Source organism: Meira miltonrushii, assembly GCF_003144205.1.
Source record: "Meira miltonrushii strain MCA 3882 unplaced genomic scaffold FA14scaffold_2, whole genome shotgun sequence".
Classification (NCBI taxonomy): Eukaryota; Fungi; Basidiomycota; class Exobasidiomycetes; order Exobasidiales; family Brachybasidiaceae; genus Meira; species Meira miltonrushii.
The window spans coordinates 2,025,283-2,039,965 of record NW_020289944.1 but is presented as its reverse complement, the minus strand read 5'-3'; the positions used below and the strand labels follow the sequence as shown (position 1 = coordinate 2,039,965).

The 14,683-nt window shown below is 43.6% G+C and overlaps 7 protein-coding genes and 1 non-coding gene across 8 annotated transcripts; 4 read left to right on the top strand and 4 right to left on the bottom strand.

Annotated features, from left to right (window-relative positions):
• Positions 1–459: 459 nt before the first annotated feature.
• Positions 460–2,139, bottom strand: FA14DRAFT_189360 (clathrin adaptor, mu subunit; the record flags this gene model as incomplete). The annotated part of the gene is made up of 2 exons (XM_025501721.1): positions 1,498–2,139; positions 460–1,324 (listed from the first exon to the last, which is right to left on the bottom strand). Exons 1-2 carry the CDS (start codon positions 2,103–2,105, stop codon positions 460–462), a joined length of 1,473 nt encoding a protein of 490 aa, XP_025355693.1. The 5' UTR covers positions 2,106–2,139.
• Positions 2,140–2,576: 437 nt separating this feature from the next.
• FA14DRAFT_115574 (uncharacterized protein) lies at positions 2,577–3,305 on the top strand (the record flags this gene model as incomplete). The annotated part of the gene is made up of 2 exons (XM_025496116.1): positions 2,577–2,971; positions 3,080–3,305. Coding segments are annotated over 2 exons (621 nt in total), but the record flags the coding sequence as incomplete, so codon positions are not given.
• Positions 3,306–3,994: 689 nt separating this feature from the next.
• Positions 3,995–5,944, bottom strand: FA14DRAFT_122132 (DNA/RNA polymerase; the record flags this gene model as incomplete). The annotated part of the gene is made up of 2 exons (XM_025496504.1): positions 3,995–4,663; positions 4,757–5,944. The coding sequence occupies 2 exons, from the start codon at positions 5,942–5,944 to the stop codon at positions 3,995–3,997; spliced, it is 1,857 nt and encodes a 618-aa protein (XP_025355691.1).
• Positions 5,945–6,295: 351 nt separating this feature from the next.
• Positions 6,296–8,257, top strand: FA14DRAFT_160553 (putative isocitrate lyase). The gene has a single exon (XM_025498726.1). It carries the CDS (start codon positions 6,429–6,431, stop codon positions 8,133–8,135), a length of 1,707 nt encoding a protein of 568 aa, XP_025355690.1. The 5' UTR covers positions 6,296–6,428; the 3' UTR covers positions 8,136–8,257.
• A 69-nt stretch (positions 8,258–8,326) lies between these two features.
• Positions 8,327–10,326, top strand: FA14DRAFT_160552 (Aldedh-domain-containing protein). The gene has a single exon (XM_025498725.1). It carries the CDS (start codon positions 8,350–8,352, stop codon positions 10,261–10,263), a length of 1,914 nt encoding a protein of 637 aa, XP_025355689.1. The 5' UTR covers positions 8,327–8,349; the 3' UTR covers positions 10,264–10,326.
• Positions 10,313–10,744, bottom strand: FA14DRAFT_122780 (DUF1077-domain-containing protein; the record flags this gene model as incomplete). The annotated part of the gene is made up of 2 exons (XM_025496532.1): positions 10,313–10,342; positions 10,406–10,744. Coding segments are annotated over 2 exons (369 nt in total), but the record flags the coding sequence as incomplete, so codon positions are not given.
• A 473-nt stretch (positions 10,745–11,217) lies between these two features.
• FA14DRAFT_t21 lies at positions 11,218–11,327 on the bottom strand. The gene has a single exon. It is a non-coding gene; the product is annotated as a tRNA-His (tRNA).
• A 505-nt stretch (positions 11,328–11,832) lies between these two features.
• On the top strand, positions 11,833–14,428 carry FA14DRAFT_184600 (uncharacterized protein; the record flags this gene model as incomplete). The annotated part of the gene is made up of 2 exons (XM_025501399.1): positions 11,833–13,682; positions 13,747–14,428. 2 exons carry the CDS (start codon positions 11,833–11,835, stop codon positions 14,426–14,428), a joined length of 2,532 nt encoding a protein of 843 aa, XP_025355687.1.
• Positions 14,429–14,683: the final 255 nt, after the last annotated feature.

Below are 14,683 nucleotides of genomic sequence, written 5' to 3'. Positions count from 1 at the left end.
ATGCGTATTTCCACAATACAAAAAGGGCGATTCGCCGCCAGCCCTTGTGATTTTGACTTTTGTTTCTTTTTTTCCGCCAAGCGGAGGTTTATGGCTTGTGTTGCATTAAGATGCAGTGCATACACAAAAAAGGCACAAACCTTTGGCTAAATGAACACAAAAGGAAAGGCTTATTTTATTTGACACGCGATTCAATTAGCATCCCTTTCATGCAAAACTACGCCAGGTGAAATACTGCCCCCCTCTTTAAAACACACTCAGGCATGCACGCGAAACGCCCAAACATCACAAGTGAATGCGTGTAAATAATATAAAGTCAATAGACTCCGTGCCGGCGGCACAATGTTAAAAGAAACGGCAATTTCACATGGTCACATACCCGACACAGCCTCGTAAAGATTAGTATGCATATTCAAGTGTCATACGGGTATATCATGTAGGTACATACAATGTAATCGATCACCATCTCCATTCGATTTCACCACGCAATAAAGATTTAACGCCTTTAAAAGGCTTATAGCCTACGTCATTTATCACTTCTAAATTCGCAACCTTGAGTCCCGACAATGATGTTTGCGGAACGCTAAACTTGCTCGTCACAGCATTGGATAAACCCGGAATCGTTTCACTTTTGATTGTTCCTTGTAGTTGCAACGCTCTTTGATCATTGCTCAATGTGCCAATTTGCCATCTTGCCATGCCAGTCTTTGCATTAAAGTGGAATGACCCCTTTAGCGCATTCAGATCTTCACTCGCTACTCCAGGGCGACTGCCTCCCGTTAATGTTGATTCGATCGTACAATTTCCTTCATCTATTCGGAAAAGGATTTCAACATCTTCAATCGTTTTTGAAGCAGAAACGGTGATCGTGAATGTTGAATGATCTCCCGCCTTTCCTCGCGAACATTGTAGTTGAATAGGCACATGTCTCTCCAATGCGCTGACGCTTTCCAGTTCAAAATCTGCCAAACAGAATTTGCCATCAGGCGGAATGAAACTCAAGATCTTATCTTGTTTCCATGGCCGTATCCGCACACATGGATGTAGGCTGGCGTCTAGTATTCTCCGAGAATCTGTTAAACGCAATCGAAGATCGGGCGTACCAGACAGCTTACTGTAGCCTTCCAAACGACAGTGAAGTCCTAGCGGTCCAATTGCTTTTGGATGACTAGAACGCGAGAAAATCCCGCTGATAACTTCTACCACATCTATGTAGATCTCGTTTCGTGTTCCAGATCGCTGTGCGTTGGTGATAGGCCTTCTCCATGGGATCGGAGAGATGTGAGGTTGAGACATAGCGTTGCCCAAAGCTGTATTCGAGATGCTGAAGTAAGGAAATATGTCAATATGTAGTCAGCCAATTTACGCAACATACAAGCTCAGAAGAGTAAAAAACTGGTGATCCACATTTCTCTTTTGACGGGAGGTCGGAAAGAACACAGCGAATAGTTTATTGTATCATCACCGAATGTGCTACACTTGAAGGGAGATACTCACTTTGAAACAGCCGAGCCTAATTTGCTCACGATACCATCAATCCAGCTTGGCTCACGTACCAACTCTCGCAAAGTGTTGTACTCTGTATTAAGAGGGTGCCCGCTTTCGTCCAGCATCTCTTCCAACATTTGATAAACGACATCGAAATTCTCTCGAATGGATTCTTCCGTTAGAGGTGAACCGAGGTAAAGTTCTAAGTTGGCCAATAGAGAGTGTAGGAATGTTAGAGGTAGCAATGGATCTACCTGTTTGGAAAATGTCGCGATAAAACGTAGTCTGTTGTGCTCGATATGTACGAGACCAGCTCCATGTCGGGTATTCTTCCCATTCGATGCCTGCCATTCCGAGTCAGGCTCTTTCTCCTCCTCCTCATCCTGACTCTCCGCCTCTTCCTCTTGCAATGACGGTATATCATCCACAAAGACTACCGGTAACACATCTTTTGAGCTATTTCCAACTTTTTCCTTTTCGGAAGATGATGCTTCTAGCTTTTCCACTAATCGATCTGCATGTAAAGAAGGATAATTTGCCAATGGGTGAACGAAATGAGAGTTTAAAATAGGTTCGTTCGTTGAAGAAAGGATGATTACGCCCTCAATGGAGCCCATACTTGCTAGAAGAAGAGCATGCGGTTATGATATTTGAGAAGAAGGAAAAGGATTGTTGGAATATTAGCGCGTGTAATCATAAATGCACTGCCCGCTCGCCTTGGCAAAAAAGGCAATGAATGAAACTGCCGCACAACTAACTAAATTATCTCCACACGCCCCATATGATCAACTTCATTTCAAACAATCATCGCCCTGATCAACCAACAGGTCGAAACAGACTATGCAAGATTCAATACTGCTACAATCATGAAGGTCAGCATACACCAAAGTATGTTCGCCGTCTATACGATGAGAGGTTGGGATGCAGTGCTACTATGTGTACTGCTATCACAGACAGTGATGCAAGCGTATGCGCAAAAAGCTGAACTGAATAGCACATTGACTGAAGATGGACCACCATCGATACCTTATCCGTTTCCTGGCATTCCAGACAATGACGAACAAGCAGACAAGAACTGCCGATTGCTTGGACCTTTTGCCATTTTCGTGCAGTTGATCATGGGTGTCTTGGTGGTTGGAACACTAGTCTTGAAACGGCAACGAGAAAAGCCCAAACGTCCATGGAAGATTTGGATGTTGGATATATCGAAACAGATGCTCGGTCAGCTGTTCGTTCATATCTTGAACGTTTTATTGTCCTCGTTGGGCAGTCGAGCAAGTGAAGGAGAGAACAATCCATGCAGTTTATACTTTCTCAATATTGCAATCGACACTACAATCGGCGTGCTGTTTATCTACTATTGCATGAAGTTTCTCACGCACTACTTTACCGATGTTCTTGGTTGGCCCGGTTTTGTATCTGGACAATATTCTTCCACACCTTCTGTGATCGGAAGGAGAAGACGTGCAGGTCCTCGCAGGATGTCAAATTCGGTGCCAGCAGATGACAATGCCTCAACGAATGCTTTACCAGACATGACAAGGAATGGTTCAAGTCGGTCGGTGGGTCCGATTAAATCTACAAGGCCTAGAATGACTTTCTTCTTTCGACAATTGGCCATGTATCTTCTTTCACTTCTTCTGATGAAGATAATGGTCTTGATCTTGTTTGGAATTTTCCCATTCTTATTCGACATTGGACGTTGGGTCTTGAACTTGTTTGGCGATCACAAGAAAGCACAAGTGTTCTTTGTTATGGCATTATTCCCTTTGGCGATGAACACGCTGCAATTTTGGTTGATCGATTCTGTCTTGAGACATAATCCCAATACGTCCAAATATCGTTCTGAAGAAGATGATCAATTGACTGGTCAGGGTGGCGACGAGGATGACGACGATATCGAGCGTGTAGAGGAAGGGGAAAATAGACGCAGTGAGAGTCTTGATGGTCCTTTTCGAGCATCATGGTGGACGGGTTTCTTTGGCGGGAAGCGAGCGGATGGCGGGGATGCTGGACGTGGACGGTATCAAGAGATAGATCGACACATGCTAGGAGACGCAAGTGATGAAAGCTACGATGAAGACGATCATAGTTATCCACCTAGAGGCTCACAGTCTTCCTCTATAGCACAATTGGATGCAATAGACAACATCAACAAAACAACTGATCAAGATGCAAAGGCGCCTAAGAGGACGACGAAAGCGAAGAAATCGATAGATTTGTCGTATGGTGCCACTGTTGGCTCCCCTCCCCTCAAAGCTCAACAGAATGGCATCAACAAGCACGGCACACAAGATGGAGAAGCGGAACCAGAAGCTTGGGATGCCTGGAGTGAAGATGAAGAAACGCTGCAATCCAACTCGAACAAGTAAGACTAGTATATCTGTTTTTCTACACAGTAAATGCTCTCATCCTCTTTGCTCTGTATAAATATTTGTGTCTCTGATAAATCGCATAAATTGTTTAAAAGTACAAAATGACGGGGGTATATTTAGATTTTTTGATTCTAGATTGACATTACATCATCATCTTCATCATCCCAGTCCAGATCATCCATATCTTCATCTTTGTGTTTGTGCGGTAGACCTGTATCAGGCCAACGCTCGTGATCGTGCTGGAGCCACGATGACATAGACAGTCCACAATGAGAGCACAACATTGTTGAAGCTGAACTCTGTGTTGAGAGGATGGATGACTGTGATAAGGGTTCATATTGGGATCCAGCGGATTGGTTCGCTTCTGTTGGCAACTCGATGCCATACTCTTGTGCTACTTCCCGGCGCACATCCTCGGGTAATTCCATCAAGAATGCCATATCAATCTGATTTGTCTCAGGGATAGGTTCTTCAATGATTTGTCTGCTTTCCACAACGGGTGTGCGTGCTTGTACAGGCTGTTTGAAAAAGCCACCGATCGATTGATTGGGACGATGAACGCTCAAATCGATTGCGGCAAGGTTGATCAAATGTATACCCATGCCTTTATTACCTTCAAACTGAATCACAGCTCGAAATAATGCTTCACAGCTATGCATAAGAACTTTTGCTCGTTCGATCCGTGGTACACTAATATCAAAGATTTCCACTGGCATTCGCGTTTGTCGACTTATACGGTTCGTATATCCTTGTCGGGTGGTCAATCTTAGAGAGAGCGGGTAACGAAGCCAAGTTGAACGCTGCTTGAGAGGAGGGGGAGTCGCAGACGAATTCGGATTTGCCAAATCACCATACCTGCGAATACGCACGATTGCATCGCTTATGTTGCTGACAGGATTGCCGAATATATCGAGAGGCACTTCTACCATCTCTGCTTCAGCTTCTTGTTTGCGCACCTTTTCTTCTTCGCTTTCTTGCCGTGGATCTGGATGTGACATCAATTCCAACTCTAGTCTTCGCAATAGGCTATCTCCCAATTTGACAAATTGTTCAGGAACTTTCTCAAACGGCAAGCCAAAGTATGAATCTTCGATACTGATTTGAGCAGGAAAATCTGGCGCTTTAATTACGGGTTCATCGTCTATGCCATGCAATAAAGCATGCAATCGAGTCGCGATCCTTTCACCAAACATTTCACTCAACGCTGTATGATCAAACAACGTTCGTGCGACCAAGATTGTCATACTTTCTGGAGTGACTGTATTTTCTGGTACTCCCGTGGTTGAGCTTGCTACTTCACACATCCTAGCAGTCGTCACTGAGCCGAAGCCATTAACTTTTCTGATGGGAAATGGATCGATTAGTTCCTGTGTATCCTGCGTGGCAAAGGCAGGATCACAAGGTGCTAGTACCGTCTGCTGATTGGGTTTGTGCAAATTTCCTATCAATTTGGCTAAACATTTCGAAGTTGCTATTCCTGCACTGGATGTCAAGCCGACTTCTTCTGCAACACGTTCACGAATTGTTTGGGCTAAGTTGGAAGCAATGAAGAGTTTCCTGGTGAGAGGATCGAATTCGTCCAAATCTCCTTTCTTTTGTTCCAGTCGATGTTTGGTGCGTTGTGGTAAGACGTTGCCAAACGGTTTGACAGGAGGACATATGCCGGCGATCTCCTCATTGTATCGATCTTCTACCATTGACGTCACATCGCAAAACAGCTCATCCATTCCTAATTTTTCCACTAATCCATCTCTAACCATAGAAGATACAATCTTGAAGATTTCTGTACTGATTTTCCTAAAATAGGACAAATCTTCTCCATCTACAAAGATGAGTTCGGGACATTTTGCGACAGCATCCCGAATTCTCATTAACTTTTGCACACCTTTAGCCCGTGCTTCGTAGGATGTAGTGGCACAAATCGTCTTTTGCTTGATCGCAACCGGTAATCCGTTCAAGCTGGGATCTCTTTTGCGTGAGGCGGCCACATAAAATGCATCCAAGTCCAATGCTATTATAATTCGAGTAGGATGTTGTTCAGTTGAAGAAGGCTGATCCTTCTTCAATCCAAAGGTGCTCATGCCATCTCTGTAATTTTTGTGATGGTAAAAAGGAAGAAATAGCATTTAGCCGTGCACCAAAAAAGCACTTCTTTCGGAATTGGCGTATATAAGCAAGAAGAAGCCTGTCTGTAGGGTGTGTGCGGAAAGTGCGGAGATGATTTTTGATTCGGTTCTTGTTTGGCCGGTATCGGTGAAAACGGAGAAAAGAGAAATACACGCGCTTAACAGGCACAATGCCACGCTTCTATGCTTCGGGCTTGAAACCGCTTGCTCCACTGAAATGGGGAAGAGTGCTTAATTCTGAAAGAAGATCGGAAGAATGCTGTTGCGGTCAAAGTTGAATTACTTTCTCTCTTCTTTCTTCCATCACTTCCGATCTCAATCACTTTCTGGATTCGAGATGACATCCCGTTTAATAAGAAGTAGCTCAATAGCGCAAAGATCGCTGCTTCAATCCCGTCAAAGTGTCGTAGCACGAGGAACAAGTAGATTTACAGCAAGTATGACAACGCCATCAAGCAATGCTAGAGGTATCACAAACATTGCATCAACACAAGTATTCTCTGCTCCAGCACCATTGCGATTGCAACCTCCAACAGTAAAAGAAGAAGCAGATGAATTCAACCGTGCCTGCCAAGAAATTCAAAAATGGTTCGATAGTCCTCGCTTCAAGGGAATCAAGCGTCCATATGGTCCGGCTGATGTCGTTTCAAAGCGTGGCTCAGTTCCCGTCACACCTCCTCAATCTTCTTTGATGGCTGACAAGCTGTTCTCTCTATTACGCCATCGATTTGAAGAACGCAAACCTGTTCATACTATGGGTGCTATCGATCCCGTTCAACAATCTCAAATGGCACATTTCCTAGAGGTGACGTACATCAGTGGATGGGCAGCAAGTAGTGTTCTTACAACATGTAATAATGAAGTTGGACCTGATTTGGCAGATTACCCTTACACAACTGTACCCAACCAAGTTCAACGTTTATTCAAAGCACAATTACACCACGACCGTAAACATTACGAAGAAAGAAGTTTGCTATCTCCTGAACAACGTGAAAAGACACCTTATACAGATTATTTGCGACCAATCATCGCTGATGCTGATACCGGTCATGGTGGTTTAAGCTCGGTCATGCGTCTCGCTAAACTGTTTGCCGAACATGGAGCAGCAGCCATTCATTTGGAAGATCAATTGCACGGCGGTAAAAAGTGTGGTCATCAAGCAGGAAAGGTTCTCGTTCCAACTTCGGAACATATCAATCGTTTGAATTCATGCAGATTGGCATGGGATATCTTGGGTTCGTCCAATATGGTCATCGCAAGAACAGATAGCGAAAGTGGTAAATTGATCAGTTCAAACATTGACGTTCGCGATCATGAATTTATCAAAGGTGCTTATAATCTACCCGACGGATCAAAGAGCTTGGCTGAAGTGTTGCAAGATGCAGAAGCTCAAGGCAAACGTGGTAAAGAAGTGGACGAAGTGGAAAAACAATGGATGGACAGTTGCACTTTGTTGACGTTTAATGACGCAGTTGCTCAACATAACGCAAATAACGCACAAGGTGTTGAACAATACAAGAAGCGTGTTGAAGGAGGCGTTTCTAACAATGAAGCACGCAAGATTGCCGCTGAAATATTTGGAGCTGAAAACGTGCCAAAGTGGGACTGGGAAGCACCAAGGACGAAGGAAGGATACTTCCATTTCACCGGTGGAATTGATGCAGCTGTAAAGCGTGTCAACTTGTTTGCACCATATGCAGATATGTTGTGGCTCGAAACCAAGACGCCCGATGTGGCAGAAGCAACCGGATTTGCCAAACGAATCCATGAAGTACACCCTGATAAGATGTTGGTGTACAACTTGAGCCCATCTTTCAACTGGTCAGCACACGGATACGATGATCAATCCCTGCAATCTTTCATTTGGGAGTTAGCAAAGGGCGGATTTGTTTTGCAATTGATCTCTTTGGCAGGATTGCATTCTACTGGTTTGATCACCAATGAACTTGCAAGAGAATTCAGTACAAAGGGTATGGAAGCATATGTTCGTTTGATTCAAAGAAGAGAGAAGGAGCTCGGTGTTGATGTTTTGACACATCAGAAATGGTCTGGAGCCGGACTAGCAGATAGAATGATACAAGCTGTCTCATCAGGTTCTTCTTCTACTTCTGCTATGGGAGAAGGATCAACTGAGCATTCTTTCTGATCGTGATGATTGCCTTGATTGTGTACCATATAGATTGCCAAAATTGAATTGATTAATGAGAACAAGAACTTAAATCCGAACGCGTCTTCTTTTTCACTCGTACGGCGCCTTGTTGAGAGAATTAAGTGTTAAATTAAGCTAGAAGAATGTTCTAAATGCTAAAAACACTTTTTCATGATCAACACCTTCATATTCGAACGACCTTTCCACAAAAATGACAGAAACAACATTAATTTTTAACACAAGTATGACACAGGAACATATCGTCAAGGTTGCATTGACATTCTTTGTGACCGCGATCACAGTTTTTGCTTTGCCGTTAATCGTTACATCATGGCGAGAGACACCACCTTCGTTGGAAAAAGTAGATATCCCTTCTACACCCGAAGCTGCAAAACATGATTGGAAACCGACAAACATTCTCGATCGTCCTTCTATCGTACCTGCAACAAGAGACAATGTTCGTGAAACACGTTCACGTAGTACGAAAAACAGTAATGGCACAAAAGGATCAGATGTGGATACGATCGTTGCATATTGTCCGGCTACGGGAGCCTATCTGGATGAAATCGTAGCGGATTCAGAAGCAAGCATTGATGCAAAAGTACGCAAAGCACTAATGGCACAAGAGAAAACATGGCAACCGCAAGGTAGAAATTGGACACAAAGGAGAAGGGTACTCAAAACGATCAAAGCATGGATGGTAAGGGATATGGATACGCTCGTACGTGTTGCTTGTCGTGATACGGGAAAGACGGCAATCGATGCCGTTTTGGGAGAAATTTTAGTCACCCTCTCAAAGCTGGACTGGTTGATCAAGAATAGCGAAAAAGTCCTACGTCCACAGACAAGGCCAAACAACTTGCTTTTGGCACATAAACGCTGTACGGTATACTATGAACCAGTTGGTGTGGTAACAGCATTAGTATCGTGGAACTACCCTTGTCATAATGCTTTGAGCCCAATTTTAGCTGGCTTGGCATCGGGTAATGCAGTAGTCGTCAAATGCTCTGAAATGGTGGTCTGGTCGACGCAATACTACATTCAAGGCGTTCATGCTTGTTTGCGTGCATGTGGTCTTTCACCCGATTTGGTTCAATTGGTCTGCTGCTTGCCGCCCGTTGCTCCTGTCTTGACATCTCATCCACTGGTGAGACATTTGACTTTCATCGGCAGTGAATCAGTGGCAAAGATGGTAGCAAGAGATGCTGCTAAAGTGATGACACCATGCTGTTTAGAATTAGGAGGAAAAGATCCGATGATCGTATTGGAAGATGCATCTCTCTCTTTCTTCGTGCAGACCTGGTTACGTGCTGCATTCGGTTCTGGTGGTCAGAATTGCATTGGTGCTGAACGATTCATCGTTTCACGTAAGATCATGCAAAAGTTCTTGGATCTAGTCACACCCAAAGTCAAGATTTTACGTCAAGGTAGTTTCTTGGATGATGTAGCACCCGGTACCAAGCAGGGTATCGATGTGGGTGCAATGATCAGTGATAACCGATTCGATGCTCTAGAAGCTTTGATAGCTGATGCAGAATCACGAGGAGCACGAGTCTTAGCAGGCGGAAAGAGATTCAATCATCCAAATCACCCTTCCGGTCATTATTTTGCTCCCACGCTCATCGTCGACGTTACGCCTGATATGCCCATCGCACAGGAAGAATTGTTTGCTCCCATCTTTTTGGTGATGCCATTTGATACAGTAGAAGAAGCAGTCAGTCTTGCAAACGGAACAAGATTTGCTCTCGGATCTTCTGTTTTTGGAAGCAATCGTTCCGTTTGCAGAAAGGTTGCCGATCAGCTACATGCAGGAATGGTAAACATTAACGATTTCGCCGTTTCTTATCTAAATCAAGGCTTGCCATTCGGAGGAAACAAAGCCAGTGGAAATGGTCAACGGTTCGGTGGTCCTGAAGGACTCTTGGCACTTTGTAATACAAAAGCAGTCACTGAAGATCGATTCTTTTCACTCATCAAAACTGCCATTCCTGGACCAGTACATTATCCACACGCAGATTCACTCAAAGCATATGCGTTTGTTGTCGGTCTAGCAACCTTTTTCGGCGCAGTCACTTGGGGTGAAAGCTTGGTCGGATTATGGAGTCTGATTCGTTCCAGTTTGTAGAAATATCATCTATACCCATACCCTGCATGTATATATTGACAATCTGCATCTATGGATACACTGGTGAAAACTCGAGTGGCTAGAAAAGCGTAGGAAGAAAAGTCAGCATATGCGTGTGCTAGATGTGATAAATACCACTCACCGTTCTTGGCTCTCTCCATGCCAACCAATCGCTACTTGCGGTAGGCAATAAACCCATACTCCAGCATTTATATATTCCCAATCCAACGCAAGCCAACTGACAAGCAATAAAACAAAGCTTGTGCAGTATCAAGTCATTTGATTTTCCTGGTGTCGAATAAGGTGCGAATGCGTTTGTGATCGTCATGATCGCCTTGATCGGATTCGTTAATAACATTCCGACTACCATCATACTGAAAATTTGAACACCACTACCGGACATATAAAGCATGAATCCTTGCATTGGGATCTGCTTTGCTGGGGCCAAGGCTACATCCCATGCACGTTTTTGGCGTAATGCTTCTACTTCTTCTTGACTTGGAGGTTGTCGGACTGCTGCTTTAGATTTCTGTGATAGATGGAGAGACGTCAGGGCCGGTCATGAGATTCTGCGATGCATACCAAACGAACCTTTGATGACGATCCTTCCGAACGAACGTAACCAGGTGGATCAGGAATTGCACTGAAGGGGAGAACGTGTCAGGATGATCTTCTTTTCACAGGGACTGCGATGCTCACTTTTGTGTTACCGATTTAGAGGTGGAAGCGATCGATACAAAGTCAACTGACCAATTGGCCAAGCTTGCTGTATTTGCAGAAGCCAGAGTTGAATTTGCCATCTTTAGGACTAGCAAAAAGTTGATTGATGATGACGGGAGTGTTATACGAATAAGCTCATTATTTGCTTCTCGTCTTCCAAGAACAACGCAGGCTTGAAAGTGCACCGTGCATTATACGCCTTTACGCGTCTGAATTAGAAAAAATCTGCAAAAATGTGATCACTGAGACTCGAACTCAGGTCGCCGCGGGTAGGCGAATGTGGGAATTTCCAAATCGGAATGTTATCCACAACGCGGTGTACTGACCACCTATACTATGATCACCGCAATGGCTGTTCGCGGCCTCAGAATAAATAAGACCCAAAACATGGCAAAAAGTGCTTCTGTACAGTCTATTATTTTTAAAACTTTCCTTTATTAGCCACTTTAACGCTATTTTAGCGCGGATTTTACTCGATTTCCGTTGGAAAGATGGAGTTTAAATGATTCTTCGGAGAATTGATAGAAGGAAGACCACTGCGAACTTGTGAGGTTTGTGGAGTGATTGATTGATGTATGATCAGAATCCCCTGAGATAGCGTTTAAAGGAGTTTTCTGACCGCATGGAAGTTATTGAAGGAATATGCCGGTAGAGCGGAGTGTCACCCCTGCGGAACGGAAATGTAAAAAATACAAATCGGACATGGAGTGTAAATAGGAGTAGGTATTGAGTTGTGCCAAGGAATAACATGTCGGCACGGTATATTTAAGGAGTTAGGAGAATGTGCTGTCAAGTATTGGAGATCCATGCTTGCTCTCAAATATCCTGGTTGATGACTACATCACTAAAATGATCTGGCTCTATTATCGTACCCATTTATTCCTTCTCCCTTTACTCTTCTTAATATCAGCAATTGTTATCGCTGGACAAGATAACGATTTAACACAATATGTAAACGCTTTCATCGGAACCGAGAAAAACTCGAATTCGGGCAATGTTTTCCCTGGTGCATCTATCCCGTTCGGAATGGCAAAAGTTGGAATTGATGTTGATGTTTTTGCACCTTCTGGATATATTCGCAATTCAAACAACAATGTGACGGGTATGAGCCTTTTGCATGATTCTGGTACGGGTGCAGGTGGAAGTTATGGGACTTTTGCTTCTATGCCGGTATATTGCAAGGATGGGTCGATCACAAATTGCAAGCCTTCAAAAGCACAACGAAAACGTCCAAGGAAGGTAACTGGGAGCACGCCGTCTGATATTGCGCGTCCTGGCTATTTTTCATCAGTATTGAATGATGATACTCAATTGGAAGCAACAACGACTAGGAGAACTGCTCTGTTACGTTACACATTCAACAGCACCTCGAAGAATCCGATCATTAGCATTGATTGGACGGAAGATCTATCGAATTCATTTAGAGGTACGGGTCATGCACAAATTATCAAAGATTCTAATGGAAAAGCACAGCAGATCCTCTTGAATGGTACCTATGGAAGCAGTTTTGCAGCTGCACAATTCTTCAATCATCAATTTGCATGCTTTGATTTGAATAATGGTGATGAACAAATCGTCGATCAATCTGCCCTTTGGACGGTTAAAAACACTGGAGAGACTACCATCAATACTGAGAAGAGTCAAATTGATGCAAGCGAATTTGACTCTGACACTTCGCAACATGGTGTCTTGGTGTCTTGGCAAAAAACTAATGTAGTAGATGGAAAAGCACAGCTCCTTCTGAGAGTTGGAGTGTCATTTCTCTCCGCAGAACAAGCATGTCTAAATGCAAAAGAAGAAATCCCAACAATTGATTTTGACATGGTTGCAAACAAGTCTACAGCAGCGTGGCAAGAGAAACTCTCTCGAGTACAGCTTGATAGCACGACTGATCCAACGATTCAAAAGTTGTTGTACTCTTCTCTTTATCGTGGCTTCTTGACACCCAGCAATGCCACACATGAAGCACAAGGCGTGTTCACAGGCACAACAGAACCATACTTTGACAGTCTCTACTGCACTTGGGATACCTTTAGAACATTCTTTCCGCTCTTATCCCTTACAAGTGCACAAGATTATGCCGATATCACCCGGTCATATACCGACGGTTGGCGCAAAGCTGGTTTCATTCCCGAATGCAGAGCGAACAATTTACCAGGTTATACACAAGGTGGTTCGGATGGAACAAACGTCATGGCTGATTTTGCAGTGAAATATCGTAATGCAAGAATGGGAGTGAACTTTGATGATTTATACGCAGCACTAAAACATGATGCAACATTCGATTCAAAGACGTTCAATAATGGTGGTGGGAGACAGATTGCAGTCTATGAGAAGTATGGTTATATCCCATCAGATTACAATGATACTGAAGTGAAAGGACTTCAACGCTTTCAGTCTTCCAGAACTGCGGAGTATGCCTATAATGATTTCGGTATTCGTAATGTTGCACTGTTGCTTGGAAAGATGGAAGATGCGGCCCGTTGGACAAAACGATCATTGTTCTACAAAAACGTGTTTGACAAAGACAGCGAGTCGTATGGTTTCTCAAACTTTATGCAAAAGAGGCTTATGAATGGAAATTTTGACAAAGAAAGTCCTATCATCTGTAGCCCGGCTGACACAAACAAATCCCACAACTGCTTTTACGATGCGCAAAACACTTATGGTTTCTACGAAAGTTCTTCGTGGGAATACTCGTGAGTACATAAAGTACGGATAGTAGTATAATATGAGATGACTGACACTTCTTCACGATGATAGATTCTTTGTTCCCCACGATTTTGCCGGTCTTATCTCTTTGATTGCCAACAACTCAATCTCAACATTCATCAAGAGAATCGACACCTTCTTTGAACGCAATTTATTCCGATCTGACGATGAACCAAGCTTCCAGACTCCAGTCACATATCACTATGCAAATTCGCCAAGCCGTAGTGTAGCAAGGGTTCGTAAGCTGGTCTTGAACGAATTCAACCTTACTGCCGGTGGAATTCCGGGTAACGACGACGGTGCAGCAATGGCAACGTTACTCGTGATGCATTTGCTCGGTTTATACCCTGTTCCTTCTACACGAGAATATCTTATTGTTTCGCCTTTTGTTCCAAGTTATACCTTGTACAACACTTTACTCGGTAATGTCACTTTCAAGGCACAGGATTTCGATCCTTCATTTTTGCAGGGACAAACACCTTTGCAAAACAGCACAAAGGCATACGTAAAAAGTGTTACGATCAACGGTAAAGTGCAAACTTCAAGATGCAAGATTTCATTCGATGACATCTTCCCTGCAGCGGCAGCAAAAACAACTGACAATACTAACCCACCACCACAAAATACAGAAATCATCTTTGAAATGGGCACCCAAGCAGAAGTGACCGATTGCGGTCCTGATCCCAGTGATCTGCCAAGCAGTATGAGCACTGGAGGGTTTGCTAGCTTTTAATACTGTACAGCACCTTTCTTAATAACGATTTATTACGACCCCTAAACGCTTGACAGAATCATAACCTACGTCCAAGCCATCCGTCTGTATTTCCGAGATTTTGCATGAATGGTGCGGGAGGTATATTTGCACTTGCTCCAGATAATGTATTTTTGACGCGTGTTTGATGTCATTAGTTCCGAGAAGAAGTTGCTGTTGATGCATGCCAAATAAAGTTTATTCATCGCCATCATCTCCCATCCGGTAAGATACCCA

Excerpts from the sequence above, each read along its gene's own strand:
- FA14DRAFT_160553 (XM_025498726.1), top strand. The coding sequence starts at position 6,429 with ATGACAACGCCATCAAGCAATGCTAGAGGTATCACAAACATTGCATCA.
- FA14DRAFT_160552 (XM_025498725.1), top strand. The coding sequence starts at position 8,350 with ATGACAGAAACAACATTAATTTTTAACACAAGTATGACACAGGAACAT.